Consider the following 19575-nt stretch of genomic DNA (forward strand, 5'->3'; position numbering starts at 1 on the left):
ACTGAGCCACCCAGGTGCCCCTAGATGCATTTCTTTCTGCCTGGTGATATGTCTCTTTTTTCCTTCTTGTATATGTTGGGAAATCACAGAATACTTCATTAGAAAGAAGAGGGATAGCTGGTGGGTCTAGGGTGCATCTCGTGATGCTTCCTCTGGTTCGGACTTGAGCTAAGTGAATCTGATTCGTCAGGTCCAAATCTTCAGCCTCAGATGGCCCCCTCAGGACTACAAGGAATCCGCATTCGGCTCCCGGGAACGTCTGCCGTGGAGCCTCCCACATCTGCAGTTGGAGCTGGGAGCCAGCAAAGGGGGCCTCCCAGGGGAAGCACCCCACTGTGGTCTTCAAAGGAAAGGGGAGGAAACCAGGGGCAACGCATCAGAAAAGCAGAGGACCCAGAGGGCAAGAGTTTTACGGCGTGAAGTTGCTAATTGTGCTTTAATAATAGTCAGGAGGGCAGAAGAGGCCAGTGTTCGCACAGAGCAGGACAGCCCGCTCGGCGTCGGGCCGCGCTCTGCTGGGCCTCGCCAAGTTCCCTGGGCTGGCTGGCTGCGTTCTTTCCCTTTTTTTCATCTGTGACATCTGCTCGGTGCTTGTCCCTCCTGTGATACCGTACCCCTTGCAGCTGTGCAGACCTCCAGCTCTGCGCTGCTGCATGGAGTGCCCTGAGCATACGGCCTTTTTGATGTGTGATAAAACAGAACCAAGCCACGGGGGTATGGCGAGCGAAGGCATCAGAATATCAATTAACCTGCTCTGAACAAAGCTGCGGCTCCAGAGTGGAATAGACATTTCACTGAAGTGTCAGGAAGATGGATAATGTATTCTAATTAGGGGTTGACTGATACCTCCGCATCCAGCCACTCCTGGTAGTCAGACCCACGAACCTAACGAGTGTCCCATCATGGCACTGGCCAGGTGCTATTTACTGATTTATGACTCCTTGCTTTGCCAGAATTTGCAGCCATTAACTTGCCCTCAACCAAAGCTGCAGTTTTCCCTTGAAAGTGCAGTCCATCCTGCAAATGGGTGGTTGCTCATAACCTCTATAAATGCCAGAGCTCTGGGAAGGAAGATCTTTTCCGAGCGCTAAGCCTGGTGCTTCCGTCTTAAGGATACCCCAGGCCCCTACGCTCCCTGTTGCGGAGGCCTCGGTCACTAGCCTTCCTTCCCAGGAGGACTGACCTGGGCCCGTGTGGGGATGAGGGATCTCCATGGTTGCCTTTCCCACCAAGTGTGGGCTGCACTAATGGGGCGTGAGTGCTGCCCTAAGGGGTCCCTCAGGGACCTTAGTACCTGGGTGATCAGACCATCCCCTGGAGTCTGAAAGAGCAACCCTGGAGAGCCAGCAGCTTGGGATTCACTTCAGAGCCCCCCACCTTCTTTTAAAAATTTCACATCCACACCAGAATGATGCACCGGTGAGGCCAGGCTAATTAGGGAGATGTTCCTCATTTTGCTGCACTTTTCCCGTGTAATTGGAAGGCCCACTTTCTCCAGCAAGAAGTCGGTGAGAGCTGTTCCCCTGAATCGCTCTAAAAGCTTTGGACCACATACTGATGTCAGCTGCAGTTTATGGGTGAGATGATAATAATTGCTCCTTAATGCAATATTAAAAGCAGAGGTCTTTCTCGGTGCTGAGTGGAGACGGAGCTCCAGCCTTCTTTCGGCTTCAAAAAGGAACTCGAAACAATCCCCAGCCCTGGTGCCAGAAGCAATCAGTGGGCTCCCAGCCCCTCCCTCCAAATAAAGAAAAAATAAGGGGGTCTGAACGTAGCTAAAGTTCAGAAAATTTCGGTTTGGCTTCCAGAGCTGCAAGCGGGGAGTTCTCAGATGTGGTGCCTCCTGGGTCCCGTGGTGGTGCGCACATCTGTGGGTGTTTGCTCTTCTTAAGGGCGGCAGCCTGGCTCCAGGCTGGCTATAACAAGGACTTGAGGGAGCAAAAGGCTGTTAAAAAACTTTTTTTTTGCACTTTTGCTTCATTAGCTCTAGAAACCAGGGTTCCATAGGCTGCGTGTTTTCCTGCATAATTTAAGAAATTAATGAAAGCATGCCTGATTTTTCCAACGCTCTTTACTCTGTAAATTTGTTCAGTTTTTTTTTTTTTTAACTGTCAGTGGAGGCCTTTGGAACCTAAATATTTTAATATTGAAGAAATGCAGGCCCTTTTCTGGTTAGTTCCTTTTTAGGAACACATGGTGTTATGTAAATCAGGTGTTATGGGTTATAAATGACCTTGACTCTGAGTTCACCCCTACAGGTCCATCCTCTGAGCTTAAAGCAACTAAATTCTCCTACTGACATGAGGGAGGGGTCTATGGCAGGTGGTGCCCTTCTGGGGGCCAGTGTCAGAAACTGCAGCTTCCAGAGTGGTCACCTGACCGCCTCGCTGCAGAGGGCAGACCTGAAGCTGTGTGCTGCTTTTTTTCACTCTTGTAAAGCTCACTTTACCTAGTGGATCTGGACATCAAATCTGAACCATTAGGAAGTCTGTGTGTGTAACTCTAGACTCCTGGCCCTTGAAAGGCCTTGAGAAATTGTTTAATGTGAACCTTGCTGAGGGACATACAAAAAAATCAATCTAAACAAATGGGGAGGTAAGGCAGTGAGATTGTGAAAATGGCAGTTCTTCATACATGTACACATTTAATGTCATTCCAGAATTCTAGTGGCGTTTCTATTTTTGAACTTGCAAAATATTTTTGCTGCTTACTTGGAAGAACACATTTTTGAAAACAAGAAAAAAGAAGGAGGAACATATCCTATTAGATGTTACAAACATTATAAAACAACATTTTAAATGGTGTGAGGGGGCGCCTGGCTGGCTCAGTCGGCGGACCGTGTGACTCGTGATCTCAGGGTCGTGAGTTTGAGCCCCACGTTGGGCGTGGAGTCTACTTAAAAAAAAATTTTTTTAAATGGCATGAGGGTGATTCTAGAGTCTACGGGCAGGAAGATGCCAGAGCCAACATGGTGTCAGCATTCAGACAGTGACAAAAATGACATTCAGAGGGGAAGAGATAGGCTGTTTCCTAGACGAGATTGGGACATTTGGTGAGCCACAAGGAGACACATTAGTTCACAGCCTCACGTCATTTTCAAAATAAAATGTGGCTCTATTAAATGTTTACATATAAAGAGTAAAATCCTAAGAGAACACAATCGAAATGCAAGTGGCTATCTATCAGCCTTTGCAATGGGAAAGGCCTTTTTGCACAGCCACACAATGCCAGATCCAAAGAGGAAACAGCACGAATTGATATGGCCCAAAACTTATGTGTTAAAACAGCCCCTACACAAAATTAGAAGGTCAAAGACAAACTGTAGAAAATGTTGGCAACATTGTTTGCCTCAAAGGGTCTATGGTAGCTTTTGCCAAAATGGGTTAATTCTTCTTATGTAAAGAACTTTTGTAAGTAAATAAAAGGACAAAACTCTTAAGAGGAAACTTGATAGATGGTATGAATTGACATTTTGGAAACAAAAAAATTCAAATAACCAATAAACACATGGGAAAAATATGGAGCCTCACTAATGATCAAAGAAATGTACACTAAAGCAGCAATGGTATCCTCTACTTTGCTGGACAGATTTTCCTCCAAGATAATGCCAAACATTGACAAGGATACAGGGAAATAAGTGATCTGAGGTTGGATTCATAAACTGGCCAGGGCAGTTTTGTAGAGAGCCATGGCAGAATGTATCAAAAGTCACAAAAGAAGGTGCCAACTTTTAGAAATCTATTTTCAGGGGGCACCTGGGTGGCTCAATTGATTAAGCGTCTGACTCAATTTCAGCTCAGGTCATGATCTCAGGGTCATGAGACTGAGCCCTGCATCAGGCTCCATGCTCAGCAGGGAGTCTGCCTGGGATTCTCTCTCTCCCTCTCCCTCTGCCCTTCTCCCCTTCTAAAAAATTTAATTAAAAAATAGAAATCTATTTCTAGGATATTCTGTGTGCATCAAGATGTACTTACAGTGGTTTTTAAAATAATGGTGCAAAACAGGAATGAAACTAAATGAACAACGTGAGATCGGTTAACATTTGTCAGGTCAGTTCCTGTGGTGCTCAGCAGCTGTAGAAGCTTCAAGGAGAAGAGCATTTTGTCACATGGGAGAATGTTCCAGAAATGTTTTTGCTCTATGAAGAGTACAGACTACAAAGTAGCATGCACAGTGTGATTTGTTACCCCCCGGGAGAAAGATTCCAGTATGTGAAGGCTGGAAGGAGTTACAGCAAAGTGTTAGCTGTGGCTAGTCTGGGCCGGTGGTGTTCTCAGTGACTTGCGCCCTCATTTCAGCTTTCCAGTATCTTCCACATAGTGTACAGCAATCATGTGTTTCCTTCACAATTGGACTTAAATGGAAGGACTTAAATGATTAATAAAAATAAATATGCTAGACCAGTTCCCTTGCTGTACCCAGAAGGGGCTGAAGCCTGAGAGATTTCAGCCCTGGAACAAGTTCGCTACAGAACAGAAATTTGAACCCAGATCTCTCTCTTTTAAAATATATATATATATTTATTTACTTGAGAGAGAGAGAGTGAGCACGAGCAGGGGGAGCGGCAGGGCAGAGGGAGAAGCAGACCCAGGGAGCCCAACGCGGAACTCGATCCCAGGATCCGGGATCATGACCGGAGCCGAAGGCAGACGCTCAACCAACTGAGCACCCCGGGCGCCCTGAGGCTTGTTCTTAAGAAAAGTGGGGTTTCATGTTGACTCAGGTAGTTCCTCCCAGGATCCCCCATCCAAGAAACTCCCTTTAGGAAATAATCCACAACGTGGGAAGAGCCATACGCGCAGAGCTGTTCATCACAACATTATTACGATCATGAGAGTTGTTAGCGGTTGAAATGTTCTGTCATGGGGTATGGCTAAGCAACTATGGTGTGCTCACTGGGTGGGACGTTGTGTAGACACTGAAAATCGTGGCAATGCAGAGGCGTGCTGATAGGAGGCAGTGTTTTGGTAGCCATAATGGGTGATGGACAAAATCAGGACATCAAATATCTATGTTGTGATTATAGTCATAAATGTAAGATTCAGAAGGGAATGCAATAATAGGGAGTACTTGTTAAGCTGGGTGATGTGGCTATCAGAAACATTTACTTCCTTTTGTTTTAACAAGTTCTAGTTTCTCTATAAAGCTGTGTTATTCCTTTTATAATTCCAAACAAATCTAAAACGTAAAAATAGATGAGCACCTTTCCAAATTCTCTGCCTAGGGCTGGATTCTGGATGGCATCCCTGAAACTCGGGAGCAGGCCCTGTCGATCCAGACCCTCGGGATCACCCCCAGACATGTCAGTGAGTAGCCTGCGAGGGGCCCTCCGGCCAGGGTGGCAGTCCCCGCACCCCATGAGTGAGCACCCTGCTCTGTATCACCTCCCAGCGCCCGCCCTCAGCTCTGTACCAGCCAAGACCCAGCAGGAACAAGGACAACACAGTTGAATTTTTCATCAAGCTAAAGGCATTTGGGGATTGCTCCTAGAAGAATGGGGTTTTGTTTTGACCTGGTGGCTCCTTGTTCCAGGAATCCCACATCTGAGAGGCCTGAGGAAATAGTCCAAAATATGGCCAGAGCATTTCGCACAAAGACATTCCTCGGAGCGTTATTCCAGTGAAAGTTGTTAGGTGAAATGTGCAAGCGTGGGCTGCCCGCTGTGCTGAGAGTATCTTCGTGGTTTGGTGCCGCGATCCCTCTACGGGACTCGTGGGGGTGGGAGATGGTGCTTGTGTTAGTGTCATCCCACAGCAAGGGAGACCTAAGACAAGTTATCAGCCCACGAGATTCAAATGTCTGGGACCTGCTGCCCAACATGCCTGGTGGTGCTGTCTTCCTTTTCTGCCCAGTTGTGCTGAGCGCTCCAGACACTGTCCTGATTGAGAGAAACTTGGGGAAGAGAATCGACCCTCAAACGAGAGGTATGCCATCTCCAGCCCCACCCTACTCCATGGAGCTTCAGAGATGATCGCTGATCCGTGATCATCACCCACCGTTTACTGAGCCCTTTTCCACTTGGGGCGCCCGCAGAGGGCCCCGTGGGGGCCACAGAGGCTCAGATGCTGCAGGCTGGGCTGGGAGCAGGAAGTCACTTGGTAGGGGATAAACTCCAGCAGAGGAGGAGTTGGAGGTCCCTGGGGCTGAAGGAGGAGCCCTGGAGATGTTGAGCTGGTTGAGCTGGGTCTCAGCTCTCGAAGACCAGACAGTTCAGCAGGGGCCCGGGGCCCTCGACCTCTGGCCTCAGGCTTTGGCAGCAGACAGCCCTGGGTTCGTGGACCCCAGCCCCGCCCTTTCCATCTGTGCAATGTGGGATGAGTTGCCTAACATCGCCAAGACTCGGTTTCCTTACCTGTACCTGGGGTGAGACCTGCCTTGTGCTCTGACTGCTGTGAAAACAAGCGCATGCAGTGGCCCAGCAGAGTGAGCACTCAAGAGCCGCAACTGTCCTTCCTGTTGTGCCGAGAATCCTCGTTCCTTCGTTCTTTTTGTAAAGATCTATTTATTCGTTTTGGAAAGAGAGGGAGCACGAGCGGGAGGGGCAGAGGGAGCCAGAATCCCAAGCAGACTCTGCACTGAGCCAGAGCCCGATATGGGGCTTGGTCCCATGACCCCAGGACCATGACCCTAGCGGAAACTAAGGGTCGGAGGCTCAACTGACAGCGCCACGCAGGCGCCCCCTCATCCTTTTGTTATTTTTTTTTTAAGACTCTTTTTTAAAAGATTTTATTAATTTATTTGAGAGAGAGAGAGAATGAGAGATAGAGAGCACGAGAGGGCAGAGGGTCAGAGGGAGAAGCAGACTCCCCGCCGAGCAGGGAGCCAGATGCGGGACTCGATCCCGGGACCCCATGATCATGACCCGAGCGAAGGCAGTCGCTTAACCGACTGAGCCACCCAGGCGCCCCATCCTTTTGTTATTGTTAAGAGAAGCATAAGAGCAGCTCCAGAGCCAAAGCGCATCCTGCACAGCTTAGGGGGGATGAATACCCCTAGGACTCTCACAGGCTTCGGCCCCTAGAGGGCTCACCTCTGGCCAGATGCAGCAGTGGCCTTGGAGCCCTCTGGGCAGGTGACTCTGACCACGTACCTCTCCCCCTTGCAGAGATTTATCACACCACCTTTGACTGGCCCTCCGAATCTGAAATTCAGAACCGACTGATGGTGCCGGGGGGCATCTCGGAGCTGGAGACGGCACGGAAACTGCTGGAATATCACAGGAACATCATCAGGATCCTCCCCGCTTACCCCAAAATCCTGAAAGTCATCAATGCTGACCAGCCGTGTGTGGACGTCTTCTACCAGGGTAAAACGCAAACAGCAGTGGGTTCCCCATGCACCTCAACCCTCCGCATCCCAGTGTCAACCCGCAACACGACTCAGGGTCTTGAGTCCATTTAGGGCAGGGGTAAGCAGCCCCACCCCCACCACTGCACTGTTGTTGGAGCAATAACAAAGGTTCATGGGAAGTGGCTGGAGCAGGTGCCTGCGTTTGCGTGCAGGTGTGCGTGCGTGCGCGTGCGCGCGCAGGTGTGCGTGCGTGTGCGTGCAGGTGTGCGTGCGTGCGCGTGCGTGTGCGTGTGTGTAGGTGAAGGTTGAGCCCTGAGACTTTGGAGCCAGGGGCCCTGTGTTCAAATCTCATCCCCACCGCACATCAGCTGTGTGCTCTCCGGCGAGTCTCTTACCTCTCTCAGCCTCAGTTTTGTCATCCCTAAAATGGGAACAAAAATCGTGTCTTCCTCATCGGCTTGGGTGAGGATTACATGGGAGTCTGCAAATCATGTATCCACAGCCATGAATCTAGCAACTGGGACAGAGAAGAGCTCAGTAACGTCAGACGTCAGTGCTCCTGGGACTCAACGTCCTGTCCAAAAAGGCCAGGGAAAGCTAGAACCATTCTATCCCAGAGCAGCTGAATTGTAGTTTATAATAGTCTCCACACTCAGGTATCCCCTTCTACGCAATCTGGGTAAATGACACAATAAAAATGTTGGCGCAGGTGTCTAAGACACTGGACCATTGACAACGGCCCTGTTTGGTATATTCTCTCAAATCTCTTTAAGAAAAGTTTTGTTTTGGTGGGGAGGTGCTTCTGAGCTCCCTGGCCTGGCTGTTCCCTGGGCCCCCATCTGCTGGTGGACTTCCACTGAGATCCCAGGGACGGCACAGCCTCACTCCCCGAGGGGGGTCAGTCAACCTGTGGGGGGATGTCTAGAAAATATCGCTAAAACAACCAGGCTGTGGATACCGTACCGTTTTCCAGCGGTTTTGCATCTCAGAAGGGTCTTTAGTAGCAAGCACTGCACTCTGAAGATAAACAACCACCACATTTATCTTATGGCATGATTCTGAATTTACACATTAATTACTTCCAAATTACTTAATTAAATTTAAGAGTTCATATGATCGTTCATAAAGAATTCATGCCTGGAATTGTAAATAAAAATGTGAGTGTCTGCATATTAATTATTATTAATTAATAATGCAGACAGATAAATTGAAAATTGGAATGCAAAATTCTCTCTGTGTTGTTTTTTTTAATCTCTCTGCAGTGCATCCAGCAACCACATATTTTTAAAAAGAATAATTAGATGTTGAGACTGTCTGGGGGATCATTACTTCTAATTAACTTAGTTATTTACTGTAAATTAAGCATCATTTGTAAGCAGGCTGCTTTGCCGGTAGTGTTTGTGCATTTCGGATGTGCCGGATCATGGCAGTTCTGGCGGGCTGGAATGCCTTCCTCCAGCTTATTCTCGGGGGCAGAAAATGTTACCCAGGCAGTGGGTTTTGGAGAGTGCCCCCAGCCCTGCCAGCTCTCTGTAAAATGGGGCAAGAATAATACATCTCTCGGGGGAATGTTGCACCAATGGAATGAGATAGTGCCCGCAGAGTATTTTGCTTAGCAGTTAACACAAGCTGGTGTGTATGACGTTATGATGATGATCAATATCACAACCTTTAAGACAGTTGATTAACTTACCTGTGCCCTTAGTTCTAAAGATGAGGGGAATTGTGGTATCTATAATGATCCTTCCAATTAAATATCCTACAAAGATTCGAGAGGTCAAAATCCATACAGAGAATATCCCAGGGCTTCTCGCTTCTCGTTTGCCCCCACTCCCACCCCGGGGACATTTGTGGTTGTCACAACTCAGAAGTGTGCTCCTGGCACCTGGTGGATGTGCCCCAAATGTCATGGGTGCGAGATTGGCAAACCCCGCAGCCCCTGTCCCTTGTTTTAGGGGGGCCAGGTCCCTGAAGGTGGCATGGTGGCTCAGCCCCTTGCCAGGATGGAACCCATCTGAGGGCAGGACAACCATCAGAGGGCCGTGCATGGCTGACCTTGTGTAGGATGGTCTGGGTCCCTGGCAGAAGGCGAGGCTGGGGGAGGGAGACCCTGTTTTGGTGTGGGTGGCTGGGGAGCTGGCACCAGCCCTCGGCCTCAGCAGGTGCCAAGCAGCTGCCCCATAACTGCCTCCTCAGCTGCTCAGGTCAGGGTGACCTGTTGGATGTTCCGTAGCTTTTGGCATCCAGTGCCCCCCATGGTGCAGCCACCTCTGTGTTGGGGACGCTGGCCCCATGTGTCCCTTCTTCTTTGTTCATCAAATGCCGGGACACGCCATGGGCCAGGTGCACGGCTGCATCTGCCCACGCCCGGGACCTGTTTGATCACTGCCTCTTTGGAGACTCCCGACAAAGTTGGGAATCAATGGAGCGCAGCTGAAATTATTCTCTACCAATTTCCAGGTCCTTTAGGAGTCCCCGTGCGCGAGGCTCCCGCAAGGCCTGATGCATTTATCAAAGTCTGCATCTGACACTGGGAGACCGGCCTGGTCCCGGGCTTCAGGCTGGAGGTGCAGCCCGGGTTCAGTTTGGAAACATCCCAACCCAACAGTGTGTGTCCTGTGTCTTGGGACCAGCCACCCGACAGCACACCCCGCCCCCCTTCAACCAGGAGGGAAATGCAGAGTGGACGGTGCTCCGAGGGTGGCTTCTGGGGATCCATGGTCCCGTCCGCCTTTGTGCCCAGGCCTGAATCGGAAATCCTCCCCCTTCCCCGCGGTCCCACCCCATGGCCGCTCGCTGCCCCACAGAGGGTTTCCACCTGTAAGTGAGAGAAATCATCACTGCCATTAAAAGAGCCTGAGCACAGGTGATGTCAGCTGCTTTCCCTTTCTTTAGGACCTGAGTTTACTATCTTCACATCCTCTCTTTCCAGCTCTGACCTATGTCCAAACCAACCATCGATCTAATGCCCCATTCACCCCACGGGTGCTGCTTTGTGGGCCCACGGGCAGTGGGAAAAGTCTGCAGGCGGCCCTTCTGGCCCAGAAATACGGCCTTGTCAATGGTGAGTGCCCCGGCTGTGCCCTGTTTCCAGAAACTTCCCCAGCCCCCCTGCCCTCCCAAGCTTTCCAGCCTTAGGAGGGTGGTGAGGAGATCAGTCTCGCTTCTCTTCTTGCTCTCTGCTGTCAACATGTTCAGGTAGTCCATCTTTGCACGGAGCAGCTTTGTTCCTCACAAAGAACATGGCCATAAAAACATTAACCACTAAAAACGTGTTTGCCGCCCAGAGAGCCAGCACATTTTCCAATCTTCATTTGTTCTAGCCTTTGGAGCAGTGGTGATTCTGCACCAGGGGCTCTTCCCCCAGCCCCCTCGGCCTCCCTGCAAGCCACAGTTCTTGTATAATCCAGCGCTGCTGTTGATTTCTTTTCTCTGGTCTTGTTTGGCTACCCCCCACCCCCCACCCCCCAGGTCAGCGTGCTTGTAGGCAAACAATTTCTGAACCAGACGATGACGCCTGGCTCATACAGTTTCAGTAAATATTTTACCAGGAAGAGAGAAAATATTGAAATCAGTTCTCCAGGCCTGTCCCGAGGTGGTCCCAGGCGGGGGGAGATGCCAGCCTGCCTTCCGGAGGATAGGAGGGGAAAGGAGGAAGAAGCAGGAACCACCCTCGCCACCCACACCACTTCCAGGAAATGCTCCACAAGGCCGAGTCACCTCTAGTTATGAAGAAAAAAAGAGTCCTGCGCCCCAAACATAAAAACATGCATATATATGCCTCCAAATTCTGCAGATACACCATCAAATACATGTGTATACAAACACACACGAATATGTATGTGCCACCCCGGGAGGATCAAGTTTTCAGTAAAGACACTTTTCAAGTGGGTCTCCTCCAATATAAAATCCCGAAGCCACTGATAGGAGTCAGTAACAAAAATCGTACCCCTAACATGAAGCTAGGGAACTGAGTGACTATTCTGATTAGTAATGAAAAACAGTGTTAGTCCTATTAGTAGTCTTGTGAAAACACTAAATAGTCATACTCTGGTTCGATTAGCATGGAAAAACACTCTGGGCACCTCAGGATGAAAAAGGCTTTTGCTTGCATGGATTTTTTTTTTTTTAATTTAAACTGAATTATTCAGGTATTTTCTTTTTTGGGGTTTACCTCTTGAAGTATTATAAGGCTGAGTTTGCAGCTGTGGTTGTGGCTCCTTTGGTAAGAGTGAGCACTTGCCTGCTTGCCCCTGCACCCACGTGTATACGGAGGGGACTGTGGCGCCAAGGGTGGGAATGGCGGAGGGCACCTCTAAAAGCCTCAACCCTCAACACAATACCTAATACAGCACACAGCCAGCCTTATTTCAGTGACCGTTGAGTGCCGTATGCTGTTTATGCCGACATTCAAGAAAAACATTTTTCACTTTACATTGTTTTCCGCATACCAATCACGAAAAATGAAATTATAGGCTTAGATTTCTTCCAAAAATGAAAACAGAAACGTTTATCTCGGTTTCTGCTTTGTAGCTAAAGAGCCATTTGGGGGCTTTTTTTCGGTAATTGAGCTAACTCAGAAAGTTCACATTTCTCGAAGGCGTTCTTGGTAGGGACAAGACATCACGAGAATTCAGTAAACCCATCTGAGGGAGCTCCAGTTGGCAGAGGCGCTGTCCACAGAGGGTTCTCTGCAGAGGCCTGTGTGCGCCCAGGGCTCCTGGAGCTGCCTGCTCCCCCGTGGCCACCCCCAGCTCGGCTCCTATCTCCCCATGTGACAGGAAAACAGCTCTGAACAAGCAAGCAACCCAATGTTCACGCCAACAAGGTTGATCGGAAGACTTGGGTTTATAATCGGTGAGAATATAAAAAGGCACAACTTTTTGGAAGACAGAGGCACCGTTGGTGTGAACCCCGCAAATCCTGGGGTCCAGTGACTTCACTCTGTGGATTCGATTCTACTGAAACCCTCAGACATTGAACAACAGATGTGAGGGGGCATCACGAAAGTCAGGGCAACCCGAACTCTGTTAATAAGAGGGATAGTTAGGTAAGCTGTGGGAAACCCATGTACTAGAGCACTAATTATGTCATTATTAGTTAAAACGAAGAGGCAGCTCTTAAAAAGAAACCTGTAAAGTGACTCGATGTCCGTGGTCTGTTGTTTAATGAGGGAGGGGGTGGAGAGCCAGTCATTCAACAGTGTTCGGGGGATGATCTCATTTTTGTTTAAAAAGTGTGTTAGTGTTCGCTCAGAAACCATCTGAAGGAACATCCACACATCAAACTGGCTGTCTCTGTACAGTGGCATGTTATACAACTCTGATTTTTTTTTTTTTTGCAATGAGCATGAATTTTCTGACCAGAGACCACCATGAAGAATTTTATTAAAATATCATGATCATAGGGGCAGCTGGCTGGCTCAGTTGGTAGAGCGTGCGGCTCTTGATCTCGGAGTTGTGAGTTTGAGCCCCACGTTGGGTATAAAGATTACTTAAGGTTTTTTTTTTTTAATTAAAATACATATATCATAATCATCCTCATTGAATGCCTATTCTACGCAGTGCAGGAAAGGTGTAGAAAGAACCAGAGCGGAACATAGGGATCCATAAGTGCAGGGCTGGGCTGGGGGGGGCAGTGAACAAGGTGAGATGAGTTTATCCCAATGTAGTTCCAGGTCTGACTGTGTCCAGAGCCTTGGTGCTGGGAGCCATTAGGAGAGAGGAGACTGTTACAGTGTTTTCTTCACAGGACACTGTGGAGCGAGGTGGTTGTAGGCGGGAGTTTTAAACCATTCTTTCCTAATATAAGCCCTGAACACTCCACATTTTCCTCTAAGCCCTTCTTTAGCTGCATCTCACAAAATTTTAATGTGTTGTGTTTTATCATTCAGTTCAAAATATTTTCTTACCTGCCTTGTGGTTTCTTTTTCTTTATTTATTCATTTGAGAGAGAGAGGGAACACGAGAGGGAGGGGCAGAGGGAAAGAGGATCTCAAGCAGACCACGCTGAGCGTGGAGCCTGACGTGGGGCTCGATCCCATGACCCTGACATCACAACCTGAGCTGAAACCAAGAGTCGGACGCTCATCATGGTTTCTTTTTTGACTTAAGTATTATGTATAAGTGTATTGCTTAATTTCCAGGTATTTGGGAATTTTCCAGATTTGGGGGAGGAGTATTGATTTCTAAATTCTATTGTGCTCAGAGAACGTACCTTATATGGTTTCGGTCCTTTGAAATTTACTGATACTTTTTTATGGCTCAGCATGGGGTCTCTATGGGTGGATTCCATGTGCACTTGAAAAGAATATGTACTCTGGCCTCGGTGGGTAATACTGCTCCACCAATGTCAGTTAGGATAAGATGTTTGATGGGTGTGTGCAGTTCTTCCCTGTCCTTTATGATTTCTCACTACTATGATTTCAGTTACCGAGGGAGATACATTAAAATCTCCATCTCTGATTGTGGACGAGTCTTCTGCTCTGCCAGTCTCTGCCTCATGTCATTTGAAGCCACGTTACAGGGAGCATGTACACTGAGGACTGCTGTGTCTTCGTGATGAAATGACCCCTTTCTCCTTAGGAAATGCTCTGCTGTGTCTCCGGTAATGCCCTTGCTTGAAGAGTACTGTCTGATAGTCACGGAGCCCCTCCGGCTCTCTTATGATGAGTGTCCGGATGGTATATATTGTCCTTTTTCTTCTAAATTATCTGTGTCTTATATTCTAAATATGTGTCTTGTACACAACGTGTGCTTGGGTCTTTCTTTCTTAAAAATCCAGTCTGACATTTTCTGCCTTTTAATCGAAGGGTTCAGTTCATCTCTATTTTAAGTAGTTTTTAGTATGGCTTCAAGCCTACCGTTCTGGTTTTTTGCCTTCCGTTACCTCTTCTCTGTTCCTCCTTTCATGCTAACTGTTGGATTAACCAGATGTTGTTCAGTAATGCATTTTATTTCCTCCGTTGCCTTTTCAGCTGTATCTCTCTGCTTTGTTTTGTTAGTGGTTGCTCTAGGGGTCACATAGCATCATTTATTCCTCATGGTGTGCCTATGAGTTAATAACAGAAGTTATTAATATATATATTAATATATATATAATTAATATATATGCTATTATGTGTATATAATAATAACAGTAACAGGAGAACCCACAGCGGACGTCTTTCCACTTACCTTGCTCCTCTCCTGTGTGCTATTTTTGGTCATACATTTTATTTCTACATGTTATAAACTCTACAATATATTGCAATTATTTTTGCTTTAGTCATTTGGTTTTTTAAGGGAAGAAATGAGGGGGAAAGGCTCTGTTAGGTACCCACACATATCAACACCTGTTTGTTTAGATCTACATTTCCATCTGATATCATTCTCTTTCCGCCTAAAGAACTTCCTTTAACATTTCTTGTAGTGCAGGTCTGCTGGTGACAAATTCAGCTTTTATCTGCTGAAAATGTCTTTATTCTGCCTTCATTCTTGAAGGACGCTTCTCCTGCACATAGAAATCTATGTTGAGGGCGCCTGGATGGCTCAGATGGTTAGGCGTCTGCCTTCGGCTCAGGTCATGATCCCAGAGTCCTGGGATCAAGCCCCGCGTTTGGCTCCCTGCTCAGCCAGGAGCCTGCTTCTCCCTCTCCCTCTGCCTCTCTCCCTGCTCATGCCCTCTCTCTCTGTATCTCTCTCTCTGTATCTCTCTGTCTCAAATGAATAAATAAAATCGTTTAAAAAAGAAAAGAAAAGAAAAGAAATCTATGTTGACAGGTGTTTTCCTCTTAGTGCTTTAAACATGTCATCCCATTGTCTTACGGCTTGCGTTGCTTCTGATGAGAACTTGGAGATTATTTTTATCCTTTTTTCCCTACATATAAAGCATCTCCCCCACCCAGCTGCTTTCAGTATTTTCTCTTTGTCTTTGGTTTTCAGAAATTTAACTATCAAGTATCAAGGTGGGGTTTACTTTATGTTTATTCTGCTTGGGTCGCCGAGATTCTCGGATCTGTGGATTGATATTTTTCACCACATTTTGAAATATTTTTCTTCAGTTTTTGAAATTCTCTTGCCATTATTTTCTCAAAAATTTTTTTCTGCCTCTCTGTCCCCCCATGTCCCTCCCTCTCTCCTCCTCACTCCCTCCCTCCATTTTCCCCTATCTCCCCCACTTCCCTCCCATTCTCTCTCTCTCTCCCTCCTTCCCTCCCTCTCTTTCTCTCTCCTTCCTGGAACTCTGATTACACGTGTGAGACTAACTGATACTGTCCCCTGGGTCCTGTGGGTCTATTCTTGCTATTCTCCCTTAACCTTCTCTTTGCCTCAGTTTGGATACTTCCTATGGCCTGTTTTCCTCTCTTCAGATTCATGGATTGTAGCTTATCCAAGGATTTTTCCACTTAAGATACTGTATTTTCCAGTCTAGAATTTGCATCTGGTTCTTTTATATAGTTTCCATTTCTCTGCTGGGATTCCCCACCTGTTCACTCATTTAACTGTCTTTTCCTTTACAGTTTTAAACATATTTATAATAGCTGTTGTATAGTTCTCATGTGCTTGTTCTGACATCCATGTCATCTCTTGATCTGATTCTGTAGCCTGTTTTCTCTCTTTGTAGGGATCACACTTTCCTGATTGATTGATTGATTTTTTAAAATTGTTTTATTGTTATGTTAATCACCATACATTACATCATTAGTTCTTGATGTAGTGTTCCATGATTCATTGTTTGTGCGTAACACCCAGTGCTCCACGCAGAATGTGCCCTCTTTAATACCCATCACCAGACTAACCCATCCCCCCACCCTCCTCCCCTCTAGAATCCTCAGTTTGTTTTTCAGAGTCCATCGTCTCTCATGGTTCATCTCCCCCTCTGACTTACTCCCCTTCATTCTTCCCCTCTTGCTATCTTCTTCTTTTTCTTTTTTCTTAACATATGTTGCATTATTTGTTTCAGAAGTACAGATCTGTGATTCAACAGTCTTGCACAATTCACAGCGCTCACCATAGCACATACCCTATCCACTGTCTATCACCCAGCCACCCCATCCTTCCCACCCCCCACCACTCCAGCAACACTCAGTTTGTTTCCTGATATTAAGAATTCCTCATATCAGTGAGGTCATATGATACTTGTCTTTCTCTGATTGACTTATTTCACTCAGCATAACACCCTCCAGTTCCATCCACGTCATTGCAAATGGCAAGATCTCATTCCTTTTGATGGCTGCATAATATTCCATTGTGTATATATACCACATCTTCTTTATCCATTCATCTGTCGATGGACATCTTGGCTCTTTCCACAGTTTGGCTATTGTGGACATTGCTGCTATAAACATCGGGGTGCACGTACCCCTTCGGATCCCTACATTTGTATCTTTGTGGTAAATACCCAGTAGTGCAATTGCTGGATCGTACGGTACCTCTATTTTCAACTGTTTGAGGAACCTCCATACTGTTTTCCAGAGTGGTTGCACCAGCTTGCATTCCCACCAACAGTGTAGGAGGGTTCCCCTTTCTCCACATCCCCGCCAACTGATTGATTGATTTTTGCATCTCAAGTAGTTTTTTATTATATACTAGACATCGTGGTTCCCCCATTGCTGAAAGTCTGGATTGTATGGTTCTGCTTTAAGAACATTGAGTTAAGAGTTGAGTTCTAACAGGCAGTTAACTTGCTGCAGGATCAGCTTGATTCCCGTGGAGGCTGACTCTCAGTGTTTGTTCAGGTGCCGCCAGAGTGTGCGTCCTCTTGGGCGCGTGGGCCCTCATACCCGGAGTCTCGGCTGACCGGGCCCCGGCCCCGCCTCTCTCCCCAGCTGTCCGTGCATCAGCGACCCCCTGCACTGTGTGCCTCCCCCTCAGTGCACAGCCTCCAGGGAGCTTTTCTCTGCAGGGCCTGGGTGAGGGCAGTCTCACCCACCACGTGTGCAGCTTTGCCTTGACCAAAGACCCCAGTGAGTCCCCATGAGGACTTCTGAAGCTACTTCTCTGCACAGCTCTCTTCTATTCCAGGTTCCCCAAATCCCAGCTCTCAATCCAGTCTTTGCTTCCCGCTGTTCTGAGTTTGTCTCCCCTTCTCCTGTGCTGTGCTGTGGTTTAAAAAGTGCTTATAGGACATCAAAAACTAATGATGTATGGTGATTAACATAACAATAAAAAAATTTTTAAAAAGTGCTTGTAGATAGAAATCCAGGGGGCAGGTGGGACTCACTTAGGGTGTCTCCCGCTTCTCTCAAGAGTCACAGCCCCATGCTGTCAGGAGTCCAGTGCCTGAAAAGAGTTGTTTCACATATTTTGGTCAGTTTTATAGCAGAAGGTACATATGACATCTGGCCAGAAATGGAAGCAAAGTGTGGGTTTGATATCACACAGCCATGGGTTAGAATCCCAGCTTGGCTGCCTAGTGGTTCTATGACCTGGGACAGGTTGCTCCATCCCTTTGCATACTGAGCACAGTGCTTGGCATGTAGAAAGGTCTCAGTCACCGCTGGCCTTCATCATCCCCCCTGTTCCCTCAGCAAGTGGCACTGCCAGCCACTTTCAATGTGATCACTGCTGTCCTTCACACAGTGAGTCAAGCACATCACTCGGAGAGGTGAGGCTTTGGTGATGGTCGTGCTCTTAAACATTCACCGTTTTCCCTTAATTTTAGGAGTGGTGTTTGGTTTCTTTAATATATAAAGAAAACCCCTTGGTCTTAAAGTTAAGAAAAGCAAGACTGTGCAGTCAACCCGTCATGGAAACGTAGCCGAACCTTCCTTCCAGCTTGGGCTCTTAGCGGCTCACCGCCAAGGACAGCGTAGGCTGGGTTTGTGCAAGCCACCAGCTCTGGCTCGCCGGTGTCCGTGTGGTGGCCACGGCTGGGGTCTGGAGACCCGATGGGGCTCACGAGAGAAAGGCTCCTGTCTGCATGGGCCATACATCCGAAGACGGTTGGTGGCTACTGGCCGGGCAGCCCCAGCGAGCTGCCTTAGTCATGAGCGCGGCCATCTCTCCTGTAAACACAGCCGGTGTCCCATGGGAACACCTGGCCCACGGGAAGGTCTGTGGGGACAGCGAGCTCCCCCAGCCTCCCCGGCGCAACAACGGTGTGGACACGAGCAAACAGGTGGCTCCGCGCGGCCCCGGGCAGAGTGGCGTCGCGACCCCGGGCTGAGTGAGGCCCTGCGGGAGCCCGCGGGTGGCACGTCCCGTCGTGTCCGCCCCGCACCGTCCAGTTTTCACCCCTTCTCGGCCAAATGCATCCCTCTCATTCTGCACCTTCCTCCTCAGCTTCTTTTTTATTCCCCAGGTTCTTTTTGATAGTTGCTTTCACTTGGACACACACCCACACTCAGAAAAACCCTTTTATATTTTTCTCACTGACCTTTTTTCCCCCAGCAGGTAGCACCAGGGCTTCTTTTTTTTTCTTGTCCTTCCTTCTGTTGAAAATTTAATGGATGCCTTTCTGTTCCTCTCTCCTCCAGTCCACTGTGGGCAACTGTTGAAAGAGGCTGTAGCAGATGAGTCAAAATTCGGGGAGCTCATCCAGCCCTATTTTCAGAAGGAGATGGCAGGTAGGCCACACGTTGCTCAACGGCCATGGCCGTTCGGGCTCCGGGGGGCAGATTGTGCCGGATGAGGCTCGCCAGGCACCAGGGGGCTCGGCCCGGGGACAGTAGCTGGGAAATGGAAACTGGGCTTTCCTGTCAGCAGAGGCTCTGCCTTTGCTCCCCGGCAGGGCCCGGGGCCCTGAGCCGGGCTGGGGCGGGGGAGGGTAGCCATGGTGTGTTATCCCTGGAGGTTGGGGATATTTCTGTTTCTCGAGGATGTATGCTTTCCGTAAGTGAGAACTCTTAAAATTGTGAGCCAGGAGAGGCCACACAGCTGCCCACATCCTTGATTATTGGGCATGCAGAATTACTGTGGGCCAATATTCTGATTTAAGCAGAAGTCAAGAGCCAGAAAGTTCAGACAGCTTTGCAGATACCAGGGTTGAGTGGCCACCGGTCCTCAGGGGCTTGGAGGAGGGAGGCGGGCCCATATCGTCCTTTCAGGCCCCTCTGTGATCTACTGTCTGGAAGCGTTCTCCGTCAGCCCCAGGAAGGGCGCCCGTGAGATCGTTCTAGGTCAATTTCCTGGGCCCACAGATGAGCCATGGAGAAGGGGCCAGGCTGCTGAGGCTGCACGGCCAGTTCACATCGGAGCCCCTCCGGACGTGGTGTTTCCTCCCTGGGCAGGGCGCCACACACACCCTCATATCTTCCCCTCCTGCCTAAAGCACTGTCACTCCCCGGTGCAGTCACCAGGTCTT

General features: G+C 48.4%; 1 protein-coding gene across 2 annotated transcripts in view; it reads left to right on the plus strand.

The window, feature by feature from the left end:
* AK8 (adenylate kinase 8) overlaps positions 1-19575 on the plus strand; it is a 119235-nt gene that overhangs the window by 35349 nt on the left and 64311 nt on the right. The window contains exons 6-10 of one of the 2 annotated variants that reach the window (XM_025888431.2): positions 5225-5306; positions 5853-5924; positions 7106-7306; positions 10223-10354; positions 18749-18838. In XM_025888431.2, coding sequence (XP_025744216.1) covers positions 5225-5306; positions 5853-5924; positions 7106-7306; positions 10223-10354; positions 18749-18838 — 577 coding nt within the window. The remainder of the gene's footprint in view (positions 1-5224; positions 5307-5852; positions 5925-7105; positions 7307-10222; positions 10355-18748; positions 18839-19575) is intronic. The other variant, XM_073905564.1, reaches the window with a different exon arrangement.

This window comes from Callorhinus ursinus, unplaced genomic scaffold (assembly GCF_003265705.2).
Source record: "Callorhinus ursinus isolate GAN/ISIS: 27379988/994484 unplaced genomic scaffold, GSC_fseal_2.0 scaffold24, whole genome shotgun sequence".
In the NCBI taxonomy this organism is placed as follows: Eukaryota; Metazoa; Chordata; class Mammalia; order Carnivora; family Otariidae; genus Callorhinus; species Callorhinus ursinus.